This window comes from Anguilla anguilla, chromosome 14 (assembly GCF_013347855.1).
Source record: "Anguilla anguilla isolate fAngAng1 chromosome 14, fAngAng1.pri, whole genome shotgun sequence".
Lineage (NCBI taxonomy): Eukaryota > Metazoa > Chordata > Actinopteri > Anguilliformes > Anguillidae > Anguilla > Anguilla anguilla.
This window is the reverse complement of record NC_049214.1, coordinates 29585219-29598105: the sequence shown is the minus strand read 5'-3', so window position 1 is coordinate 29598105 and position 12887 is coordinate 29585219. Positions and strand designations below refer to the sequence as shown.

The 12887-nt window shown below is 44.9% G+C and overlaps 1 protein-coding gene across 3 annotated transcripts in view; it reads right to left on the bottom strand.

Moving 5' to 3' along the window:
* Nucleotides 1-552: 552 nt before the first annotated feature.
* Nucleotides 553-12887, bottom strand: part of LOC118213430 (DENN domain-containing protein 1A-like) — a 50865-nt gene continuing 38530 nt past the window's right edge. For 2 of the 3 annotated variants that reach the window (XM_035392402.1, XM_035392404.1), the window contains exons 10-22: nucleotides 12567-12667; nucleotides 11581-11626; nucleotides 11152-11253; nucleotides 8932-9057; nucleotides 6032-6133; nucleotides 5550-5637; nucleotides 4923-4963; nucleotides 4705-4776; nucleotides 4363-4419; nucleotides 4020-4142; nucleotides 3548-3621; nucleotides 3022-3277; nucleotides 553-2603 (exon numbers count right to left, since the gene is read on the bottom strand). In XM_035392402.1, coding sequence (XP_035248293.1) covers nucleotides 2040-2603; nucleotides 3022-3277; nucleotides 3548-3621; nucleotides 4020-4142; nucleotides 4363-4419; nucleotides 4705-4776; nucleotides 4923-4963; nucleotides 5550-5637; nucleotides 6032-6133; nucleotides 8932-9057; nucleotides 11152-11253; nucleotides 11581-11626; nucleotides 12567-12667 — 1752 coding nt within the window. In that variant the 3' untranslated portion in view covers nucleotides 553-2039. The remainder of the gene's footprint in view (nucleotides 2604-3021; nucleotides 3278-3547; nucleotides 3622-4019; nucleotides 4143-4362; nucleotides 4420-4704; nucleotides 4777-4922; nucleotides 4964-5549; nucleotides 5638-6031; nucleotides 6134-8931; nucleotides 9058-11151; nucleotides 11254-11580; nucleotides 11627-12566; nucleotides 12668-12887) is intronic. The other variant, XM_035392403.1, reaches the window with a different exon arrangement.

The window sequence follows — 12887 nt, the reverse complement described above, 5'->3', positions numbered from 1 at the left end:
AATCAAAATCATTAACAAACCCATGTATTAACCATTCTTCAAGCTACTGAACACAGCCGTGTATTCGCCTTAACCCTCAGACTTACTGTTTTCCTAACCCTAACCCTAATTTGAGCCCTTAACCCTAATTGAAGCCTTTGAAAACTTCAGGGAACCCATTTAAAATTGATGAAAAATAAGGTAAATGTCATGAATGAAATAATACAAATGAAAAATAAATTTAAAGCTCATTTAAAAAATTTTTGTTAAAAAAAGTTTCCCCTTCTTGATAACTTTGCGTGCAAGCCACTGTGCAAAGATTCTTATTTTTTCTGGTTACACGACCACCCCACAACCCCAGTGATACATGACGCTTTGAGGTGGTTCTCAGGTTCTCCCCTCCTCAGCAGAAGCAGGAGCAGAGGTGCCATCTTCCTGGACTACTGGCGGCCACCTCTCTGGGCTGCTACTGCGTCCCACTTGCCATAGTCATGCCGATCGTCACAGTGATGATGGCAAAAAAGTCAGGTGCAACGTAGAAAGGTAAGAATGAGAACAAACAGGAAAAATAAAGACAGAACAACGTTGACATTTATTGGACACAGTATATAGTGGAAAAGGGATTGGGGAGTTATAACTCACATGATCATTGTCATAAATCTTCATTTAATAAGATTTTTTTAAAAATACTTCAAGCATTATTTTGGTTTGGCAGCTTGTATAACGAAAACGACAGATTCCTAATTTCAGTGCTTCTTGTGTTTCTGGGTCCTAAGCTGAGAGCTGCCCAGGGAAACACGCAGTTTAGGCCCAAACTCGAAGCCTGGGCCTCTTCTGCTCCTGCTCTTTGGCGCTTTTCTGAGATCAGTTCTGTGAGGAAAGTGCGGCCTTGAATTCAAATTCAAAATGAAGATTAACTGAAGATATCACATTGTTAATGCTGCAAACATATGGCAGCCAGGACAGCTGACGTTTTTCAAACAAATCTAAACTGACAAAGTTTGCTAATGTTCACCGCTACCTAGTGTTTGCTTTGTTCCAGGTACATCAGCTCTCCTGCCTTGGACCTCCCAGAAAATCCACATTCCTACCAAATGAAATACACTCACAAATAAATCATAATATTTTTGACATTCAGTTTTACAAAACAGATCCCTGTGGTCTTTGTTTGGTTTGCAGTTTGTTTCTTTTTAAATATCAGATCTGTTTGGCAATGAGCAAGTTCAATCTCCTCTTGCTAAACAAATCCTACAGAACAATGTAAAGATTGCATATATCTATTCATACAATCAATGAAAGTAATTTGTCTCAGTATTTTTCCTTCATTTGGTATTAAAATGAACTTCATAAAATGAAGTTCTGTAATACATGTTGAGGCAGTGAAACACGTAAAATGCCATTGCTTGAACCTGAAAACGACTTTCGCACATTGTTTGACAAAAATCCAGTCTGCTCACCAGAAAGTCCACTTACAGTTAAAAAATTTTCTGGCTCAGTCCCTGACAGAGGACAAGGACACAAAAAAACCTCTCTGCTCCACCCTGAAAAAAACTCATCAAGCAGACTGAAAAACAGGAGAATTTGAGAGTCTGCTCAACTGTTATATTTTAAAACAGCCGATGATTTGAGAACGCAAAGTCTCTCTGCTTCTGCGGAGCTCTGAAGTGAAGGCCTGCAGATTGCTGTTGGTCTCTGCGCACAGAGCAGATAAAACCCCAATGAGTTTAAGCATTAAGAAAAGTCTCTGAAAATTCATTAAGAGACATGACTAAATGACTAAACACACTATAGTGGCAATGGATGTTCTGTACAGTAATACAGCACCAGAAACTCCTGTTACCAACTGGAACCCTCCTTAGTAAAGAAGCAGGGAGAATAGGAGCTGAGACTTGAATCTGGCAGTAGCTGCACATAATGCATTGTTGAGGAAGCCTTGCTCTGCTGTCACTAGACTACAGTTCCCAGAAGGCCTGGGAGCTGTTGGGTGTGACCCGCTCGATTCTCTCCCTGTGGCCCGTGTGGGTCAGCCCAGTCATAGCAGTGGTGTAAGTGGGGCAGAGTCAGTTGAAATTCGCCCACTGTTTCGCATCAGGAGGGGCCGCTGGCTTGCTTGCATCTAGCAAGTCCCCAAACGGATCCCGAGCCGGTGGGGGCACGGTGCCCCGGGGGGGTGTCGAAATAACCAAGGGCATCTGGATGAGGCCAGGGAGGGAGGGGTTCTGCCGCGAGAGGCCACGCCCCGTGGGCGGGGCTGAAGGGACGTAGGGGGCGTAACCCGACAGTCGAAGGTGCGGCGGATATGCGGCAGCAGTCGGGGTGTAGTGTCCGTGGGGGACTCCTGTAGGGGCGTGGTGCTGACTTTGGGAGAAAGGGATGCAGGGAACAGAAGAAAAGGTGGGCGGGTTGAGGGGGAACAGGCAAAGGGAAGGCGCGCTCTTCGGGGGCGGGGCCTCTGGGTCAGGCGAGCTCTTCAGTGGGTCTAGCAGGCTGAGCAGGTCCACGCTCCCGTTGCTAACAGCGACTTGCTTGGTGACGTCGTTGCCAGGCCTGACACACTGGGGGAGCAGGGGGGGCACGCTCAGGGTCTGCTGGAAATCCTCCCAACCACCATCACGCCCGGAAACCTGCAGGAGTGGGAGTTAGTCAGCGGGTAAGACTTATACACAGCACGGGTAATCAGTGTCAATCAAGTATTGGAAATATTTTCTCTTAGCAAATTGAGTTTGAAATGCTGAAATTTTTCTAGAAAACATATTACTAACAAAAGGGTAAAAAAAAAGTTCTATTAATTAAGTATTTTATCCTGAATAGAGAAAATAGAGGTTTCTTTTGAAATTTGTTTGTAATCTGCAGGAATTTAACTGGGTGTCTAAAGGGGTAAAATATGTCTAATAAAGTGATCCATATCTTAAATGTATATTGAGCAAGTGTGTAATCCTGTGGAATGTAAAATCAGTTGAAGAGATCATAATATTTCAGAAAGACCCCTTGAGTGCAATCTGAAGTGAAATGAAGAGGGCTGGTGGCAGTGGCAGTCCTGACCTGGTCTTTGATGCTGGCCTGCTGCTCTTCAGCACCCCCGAGTTGCTGTAGGTCCACAAGACTCTTAGGGAGCAAGCTCTCTGGCTCCCCCTCCAGGCTCCAGAAGATATTGCCCAGAAGGTCTGCCTCCGCAGCCTTCGCTGGCATCAGGCTGTGCGGGGCCGAGTGCCTCTGGCTAGACTCCGCCCTCTGCTCCTCCCGAGGCTCCGCCTCCTGCGTAAGCCCTACATCCATCAGTGAAACGCAGGGTCGCAGCCTGAAAAGACAAAAATTGTGGGTTGTTGAGTCCCCTCACAAGCTTATTGAGTCCCCTTGATAAAGTAATCTTGAACCCTTATTCCACCAGTACTCAACAGAATCACAGAGAGAAGGCAAAGATTCTCTAAACAGAACTGAGAGCAGAGTGTTGGGAACTGGAGGGCAAGTACACCGCTTTATAAAGTGATCTATTTACAAAGCAGTTCTCTCTTTCTCAGAGTGCGTGAGCATGAACCGAGAGATGGGTGAGAGAGGGAAGGAGCCTCACTGCTCAGTGCTGCTGCTGTCCTGGGCTGCGTTAGCTGGGAGCTTGTTCACCACCAGCTGGGAAGGACAGGCCTGCTGGGAAACCACAACATAACCAGGTCAGACACCATCGCCCACAACATAACCAGGTCAGACACCATCGCCCACAACCACAACATGACCAGGCCTTAGCCTAACACTCATTAGTACCACATAATCAGGCCAAAGACCATCATTTATAACCACAAAGATTAGGAGTTGACCATAATAGATTATTTGTTTTCTACCAACCACCCCCCACCCCCTCCAAAAAAAAAAACTCCAAATTAGTTTGTCAATGTCAGATAGACACACGCAGAAACACTATGGTTGTCAACTGGGTCAAATAATTTAATTCAAAGAGTGTGTTCCTTCAAATAACAATATATACCACCACAGTGAAATGAAGCCCTGCCTAGAACTCATATGCTCACACCTCCAAAGCTCTAACCCACCTGTCCTAAGTGCTCTGTGATTGACTGCTGCTGGGCACACGGTTGAGAGTACTTCCTGCCCTCAGGAAGCGGCCTCGTAGCCTGCTCTTGACCCTCTTTGGTCGCTGTCATGTAGCCGTTCTCCTAAAGGTCCAGACAGGTGGAAAAGAGGTTACTTGCTCTATTACAGGGGCGTGGCTTAATTTAGGGGCGTGGTTTAATGGAGTGGGAGATTCAGAGGGTGTGGCTAAGTTGAGGTTGGCGTTCCAAGAGGCCTTGTTTATTCAAAGGGAGGGCAAGAGACGCATCTGCATAAATGAGAAAATAAAAACCCCGTAAGAAAAAACAACAAAATTCAAGATACCTTTTGTTTCAAACGACTCTTCACCTCTTTGATCCCCATCCTAGCGTGATCTTTTGCCTGAAAGAAAAACAAAAGTGACTTCAACACTCAGGATACAAGACCGCAGCCTCGTTTACATAAAACCGACTGATGTAGAACTGATGTTGGACAATTTATATAACGCAAAACACATGTTTAGCTACCCAACACAAGACATGACAAAGGTGACGATGACCTGACCTTGCTTCTAACAGGGGACTGAACCAGAATCAAAGCCAAAGTAGCAACACACATTGAATACATGGAGAGAGCAAGCAATATGATGTTAAGACACAAATAAATCTACACCAGAACAGCACTCACAAACTTGTAGGCAGTCTTCATGGCGGGGTTGGCCTTTGTTTTCACCGAGTTAAATATGGCACCGCTGCCTTTCTGTTGGAGACAGGGGGCAGTGTAGAGAGTTTAGAGCAAGGAGGAGAATCTGTCCTTCGTTTCACTTGTTCCATAAAAAATTTGTTCCGTTAAAACATGCCTGTATCAATGGTCACTGTAGAGAATGTTACTGCAGAGATATTTACCTTCACTGTGGAGAGCCATTGGTGGTAGCTCTTGTCACTGCCTGTAGAAGAGCAAGCACAGAATACGTTATCGGACGATGTAACACATGGATGGGAATGATTTAACCATATAAAGCAGGTATGAAGGTTTCACTGCATAAGCCTAAATTTAAATGTTTTTATATTATTTTAAAATATATTTATTTTGTAACTAAAGAATACTGCTATTATTGTTTCTATAATAATTGATATCCAAGAATAGCTTGTATGCTGTCATTGTATTTTAATTTACTGTGCTGTTGGAACCACAATGTAATATATCTTATCTGATGCTGCCTGTTTCACTGGGACTCCCTTGAAAAGGAGACTTTCTATCTCAGTGGGATACACGTTTGCTTATTTATTTGTTCATTTAATTTGCATCATACTGAGTAGGATAAATGAAAAACTGTTTATGGAAGGCTCTTGATGGCCAAGCCAAGAGCCTTACATAAACAGAGTACAGCATACACCATACAGAGCGAAACGCAGTAGAACACAAAGATGGACATCACAGCCTGAGACCGAGATCAGGAGAAAGGCAGTAAAATAAAAAACTTATAAATAAAATGTGTGAGTAAAGGAAAGTGTGAGAAACAGACATCTGACCTGCGTACTCTCCCGCACTGATCTCCTCCTCGAACACATCGCTGAAACCTATTCCAGAATTCAGCAGCTCCAGACGCCCGTCGATGAACTGCAGAGAGGCCAAAGATGAGGAACAGACATCATCATCACTGCTGATAACGTGACCAAACGATTACACTGGCAGTGGCCTTATCGCATACTGCTGAACAATTCACTGGGGCAATACAAAGTGTGTGTGTGTGTGTGTGTGTGTGTGTGTGTGTGTGTGTGTGTGTGTGTGTGTGTGTGTGTGTGTGTGTGTGTGTGTGTGTGTGTGTGTGTGTGTGTGTGTGTGTGTGTGTGTGTGTGTGTGTGTGTCACATGTGTTTGTGTGTGTGGTGTGTATTTGTGTGAGAGTGTGTGGTGTGTATGTGTGTCGTGTGTGGAGTGTGTGTGTGTGTATGTGTGTGGTGTGTGTGTGTGCATGTGTATGTGTGTGTCGTGTGTGGTGTGCGAGCATGTACCTGTTTGAAGAGCTGCAGTTGTGTAGCATTCTGCAGGAAGTATCTCATGGTACTGGAGCGATGGGACACAAAGACTTCCTTGTTGAACGTGATTGGCTCCCCCTGAAAGCATGTGACAATTTACGGGGATGTCACTGAAATGGACAATAAAGTAGGGATGACATCACACAACAGATGTGATGTGATGTCACCTTACCTTGCAGATACCTTGGAAGAAAGTATGCAGCAATCACTGCTGGTGCTCTATTTGTTGTTACCAACATACCTTGTGACTGATGGAACTCCTCTCTGGTTCCTGTTCGAAAGATGGCGAGGACGCCAAAGTCCCATCCCTATTTCACTATGCCTGCTCACCGATCCTAAATGTACAGGCTTCATCTGAATCACTGCAGTTTCACAGGAAACTCCACGAGTGAAAAGGCATACAGGATGGAAGGAATGCAGGACCTGACCATCTGGCTACTATAGAGAATCTGTGACTATAACCTGTGCTGCTGTGTGAGGTATCTTTACCAACGGACCCAGGGAGCAAGCTCTTGGTGGAGATGGAGGGAAGCTGTTTATGACACTGATCAGGAGAGCTTGTTTATGATGCAGACTGGACGTAAAAGGCCAGTATCAGAGTCACAGTGTAAGTGTGCTTGTTTTTTTTATTTTATTTTTCATTTATTGATGATTATCCTGTGCAGCAAATGCACAGATGTTAAAATGCTGTATCTCAATAAGTAAATATTTTATTTTTTGCCTTCAAATGTAGTCAAATTGGATTTTTTTAAAAAGCATATGTAATGTATATCCACCACTCACCCAGATACAGGCTTTGCTAAGAGGCTGGATTTTCAAAGTCGAGAAAAACATTTCCACACACTTAGATCCATGCAAAACTTCATTAATAAAATTATTATAAACATTATAAACTAAATTTTGCATGGATCTAAAATAATTTTCTCAACTAAATCAGCAGAAAATAATGTTCTTCCCATACTTCTCATTCACATGGCCAATGTTAATAAAAGCTTTGCCAAGCCTGGCCGCTAGATAGCAGTGTTGTGTTAGAAAAAGGGCAAGAGGGGAAACGATGGTGGAGCCACAACACTGAGGAACTCCAGCATGCCCCCAAGAACAGTATCAGTCCTTCATACATTTTTATCCCCAGCACTATATACGACAAAATGCATACTGTCGGAAATAAGGACCCAAAAGGAATTCCATGTCTGTACTATACGCACCACATATACAATTTCCAAATACACAGTAATAAAATAAGAAGATTGCAGAATGGAACCTTCTAATAAAATAGGTTCCTTTGTACTCAGTATGGATTGAAATTCCACTCAATTTTATGTTCCTACTGAATGCAGCTGTTTTTTTTTTTCTTTATTTCTTTTTAAAGGTAGCCCACCTAGAGCCAACACTGATTAAAGTCTTTTCAATACCAGAAAAGTGCAAACAGGGCACACAGATTGCTAGGAGACAAAACGGTCTCTCAGTAAAAGAATTTCCACTTTGAGGTTCAATTTTGAGAAAGAAATATCACAATGTGTGTAAAAGAAGATGATGTGGCTACAGAAATCTTCTGTTTGTTTCGATGTTCTCACGCACCGCTGAATACAAAGGCATTTGCTTTAATCTGTCTGATCATCCCTGAAAAGAGGGGAAAACCATTTTCTATCAACCGGACGGGGTTTTAAATTTGGCAGCGGTTTCGACAGTTGAAAGAGCAACGCAAAATAATGGGCACGGACAGATCAGGACACAGTTGCCTCGGGCAACGCAAATTAAGCGTTTAGGGAACATTTTCGGAAACCCGCGCTGGCGGGGAGATGTTTATTTCTTTGCGAGGATAAACGTCACTTGAAATACAAATCTCGTTTGTTTTTCGGTGGGGAAGCCTAGGAGCCCATTATCTCTCTCGGGGAGAATCGCGGCTCAGCGTCCACTGTTGCCGGCTATCAGCGCACGAGCCGCATTCGCGTAATTGGCTGTCAAACGCGGGGCCGACAGCAGCTTAGCGCCGTCCGCTCCAATCGCGGTAATGAGGCCCGTGCCTCTCCAGCGCTCCGGACGAGCGTTCGCAGTGCTCCACGCGGACGTGAGGGGCGGGGGTGCGCGGCGGAGGAGTGCGCTTTCGCTTTCTCATTCAGGGGCATTTGTCCCGTAATACAGGCGGCTTCTGACAACCAATTAATACTGTTTGACGGGATAGGGGCTCGTCACAGAGAACAGGAAGATGTCCCAACCTGAACAGGACAAAGAAGACAAGTACCCCTGACCTGTCTGTCTCTACAAGCAGAATCCCCTACATGTCTCAAGTACTACAGGCTGTATGTCTATATCTGTACAGACTCACCTATGTGTGTATATCAGTAAAGACTCACCTGTGTATTGCTATCTGGACAGACTTACCTGTGTCTATATCAGTAACCTCACCTATGTGTCTCATTCAGCACAGACTCACCTATGTGTCTATATCAGTACAGACTCACCTAAGTGTTTCTATCTGTACAGACTCACCTATGTGTGTATATCAGTAAAGACTCACCTGTGTATTGCTATCTGGACAGACTTACCTGTGTCTATATCAGTAACCTCACCTATGTGTCTCATTCAGCACAGACTCACCTATGTGTCTATATCAGTACAGACTCACCTAAGTGTTTCTATCTGTACAGACTTACCTGGGTCTATATCAATACAGACTGTCATGCCCTATCTCACCCCCACCCTGTCCCGCCCCATCTCGCCCCGCTCAGCCCCTCTCTTACCCCCACCCTGTCCCGCCCAAACTCTCCCCGCTCAGCTCCTCTCTTGTCCCCACCCTGTCCCGCCCCACCTCACCCCGCTCAGCCTCTCTCTCCCCCCACCCCGCCCCATCTGCTCCTGCTCAGCCCCTCTCTCACCGGCTCCATCTGCAGGGCGCTCCGGTAGCTGCCGAACAGGGCCGCCTGTGCCTTGAGGAAGGCCCGGGCCACCCCATCACCCGTCGCCATGGAGACTTTCTTAAGTCTGCTCTTCAGGGCTGACACCTGTGGACCACACACAGTAATGTATCACAAAACTAAATCATAAATGTATGAAAAAAGCAGCATTCAAGAGAGATTCCAAGATGTGTCAACCCTCAGTTATGGTGTGCGGTTTTATGTGATTACAGCACAAAGTAACTGACCAACAGGTTTGATTAAAGTCCAGTGTAACTGACCAACAAGCTTAATTAAACCCCACAGTAACTGACTAACAGGCTTGATTAACCCCCAGAGTTACTGACCAACATGCTCGATTACAGCCGAGAGTAACTGACCAAGCAGCTCTGTAACCCAAAAACTCGGGAATAGCTGTTGCACCAAATACATTTCTGGTGCACATAAATCTACCTCCTGTTCTACAGAGCAGACATGTAGTCCAGTGTTCCAAACGGCCCTATAATACATGCATGATGGAGGAGGGGAGCGAGGGGGGGGGGAGAGAGGGAGAAATGAAAAGCAGTAAACGCAGTATCGCGGCTGTTCTGAAGAGTAAAGCAGGGTGGCTAGTAAAAGAGAGGAAGTCCCTGGTGGTTTTATGGGGTTCCTGCGCACAGAGGCACCGGGTGCTTTACGGGCACACAGGTCTCTGATGTTGAGCCTTTATTGCCACCGTGTCCCATTAACGGACCTCCACACCGGACTGTGGGCGGAGCCTTGGGGTCTGGCGCTGCTACCAGGGGGCCAATAAAACTCCTCCGGTGACTCATTTCGGCATTCATATCATTCACATCATTCACATCATTCACATCATTCACATCATTCACATCATTTATATCATTTATATCGAGTCCATCAGACAGTGGGCAAGGGCAGCCATGCTACAGGACAGCCTAATGTCAGCTACCTACAGGTAATTATGAAAAGGAACACACTCAACTCCACATTATAATGAGTAAGACAGGAAGCTGAGTCCTACAACAAGGACATGCAGTGTCATTGACGCAAAGCACCACTCCCACTACTGTCAGTTACTTGAGTGCTCATAGCTACCCTGTGTGGAGAATCTTCAACGTGCTAAAAGTGAGTTAGTGAGCGAGTGAGTGAGTGAGTGAGTGAGTTACAAGCCAGGTCCATGAGGTGTTTCGCATCTAAAAAGTATGAAATCAATACGATCCATGACAGCACTCCCATTCAAAATTTTTCGCAAATGGTTCAGGCAAGATTGCGTTCTTCAGTGTGCAAGAAGTAACATACAAAACACAAAGTGTAATGAATCATATATAGCCAATCTGCTGCAACAGGATAAATCACATGGGACATCACAGGGCCAACCACATGCACGAAACGAGCAAGAGTCATATGAAAAGTCAATGACAGCCACTCATTAAGGGCTTCTGGCATTATGTACACAAACAGTAAATCCAAAAAGAACCTCTCTGAAGGAGGATTTTATCTCTGTTTCCGTGTGGCAGTGTGATAGCTTCAATGCTTCAATGATTTCGTTTCACCATACCATGACAGTGGACACAATTATGCCAAGGGAAATTAACACTGGGAATATGTGGCAGAAAATCATCATCTTTTTTTGGCATGTACGGGATATTTGGCATGAAATAATCACTTAAATTATACCATTTCCAACAAAATCTAGGAAGACTTTCAAAAGATCTGCTTACAAGGGTCTGTTTGAAAAATGTTCCAGGATTTATGAACAACTTGTTTTACCTCTGTAGATACTGTATGAGACAGTAGGCTGAAATAAATGCAGTGCATCCTCTAGAAGTACTTCTGTCTAGGCTTTAATACATCAGATCTTTGAACCCAACATAAATTAATCAGTGTGACATTACATGACATTTATTTAGCAGACAATTTTATCCAAAGCAACGTACAAAAGTGCATATCATGGTCATTGGACAACTACAAAGCACAGGTTCTCTAACAGGTCATGCTAGCCCAAGGAATGCTGCATCTTTGGAATGCAGGACTTTTCAAAATCTGCATTTTTCACTAATTCACTTGCGTTCTGATAAAAAAAAAAAAACTATTTTTTGCCATAATATGCCAACTTGATCAACCCAAGTCCTGTGTTTCCCATTGGTGTATTTACCATTAATTTGCTTATTGGCTAGATTGTAAAAGTATCACAGTACTGACCGTATCATTAGGCAGGCACTGGAGATCATCGTATGGAGTCTCCAGAGTGTTGGTGTCGACGTTGAGGATCACCACGTCTTCCAGCATCATTCCTCTCACTTTCTGCACAGAGAGACAGTGAATATAACATCAGCCGTTTACCATCTACTGTACACAGGGACAACAGAGGGATCATGACAACATCGCGTCACAAAATGGAGAAGCACTGTGTGATGAGGTGGGGGTAGCCCTACCGACTATAGCCCTCAATGGCGCTGTGGCCAAGAGTGCCTCACTCTGTGGGACTCCCCACGGACACGGTCAGGACTGGGGGGGCATGACCCCTGCTTTAGACGGAGGCACTACCAGAGGTTCCCCCAGAGTGCAATTTCATACAGTGATGAAGACAGACATCATGAGCAGGGAGAGTTTCAGTGTGAAGGGGCTTACCTCCATTAAGCTGGAGTGCACTCCAATGAGGTAGGGCATGGGAGCACTGAAACAGAGCAGCACAAATACACAGTATTTATTTAAAACATTTTGAGAAAGGAGGTTGGAGGTTTGATGAAAGGGTAGGAAACTGGGGACAAGGACCTGATGAGTCCTTCCTGTGCTGCACATTCATTTTCTTTCACATTCATTTCATCTACTGATGGTCAATAGAGAAGCAGCATGCTGATAACAGCAAAACTGTGCTCCTGCACGCCTGGCTGGTGTCTCACAGCTCAATGTGGACCCAAATGAGGGCGTGGCCTGCCCTGAACATTCTGGCTCCTGCACAGAGCACCTGGCCAATGGCGTGGCGGCCCTGGTTGTAAATTATTCCTGGCACACAGCCCTGACTGACTGAGTAAAGCTTGGGGGGTTGGGAGAATATCCTAATTAGCTTTTTTGGTTCCTCCCCTTGGCCTTGAACGCAGCTAATTAACACCAGGCTAGTCAGTCTGTGGGGAGGTACAATCTGCTGTTGGGACAAACTGAAGCAAGATCCAGAACATATGTCTTCTTTTTATTTAAATATATGCAAATCAGGGGGTGCCAACTCTACAGTGCAACTGTACAGTACGCAAATCAGTCATTTGTTCATTAATAAAAACATGACATGTGTTGACCGCCTCTAGCTGAACACCATGGTGCTCACTCTCACTGACTTTCTCTTCGCTCCTCTCCTTTCAGTGCTTAACCTTCATATTGTCTTCAGGTCAAAAAAAAAAACTTTTTCTCAGTTTAACAGCAGCAAAAACCCCCTAAATGTATGAACAGACAGTATTCATACAAACACAGTGAAGATAGGATAAATACTGTATAATCACGGTAAAAGAGACACTTTCCCACTCAGAGTAAAAGCAGGACAGATGCTGTCCAATCGCAAATGAGGCACAACAAAGATCACCCAATCACATCAGTGCAGGATCTTCCTAGTGTTCCATACTCACCAGCAGTAGTCTATGAGGTACTGAGGGAGGACTGGGATGTACACGTGCTGCCAAAACATGGGGTACAGCATGGCCGCCGAGCCGTGGATACAGGAGGTTAACTGCAGGAAACACAAATCACATGCATACACATGCACACACACACACACACACACACGCATACATATCCCTGTCAATGACACTGTGTCAAATAGAACCACTTTGTCGTCTTGGCAGCAATATGTCAGTGGCATCTCTGGACTCCACTAAAAACTTCGCAAATTGGGACACAAAAAAAAATTCAGCTCAAGTTTCACTCATGTCACATGACAGGGGTGAGCA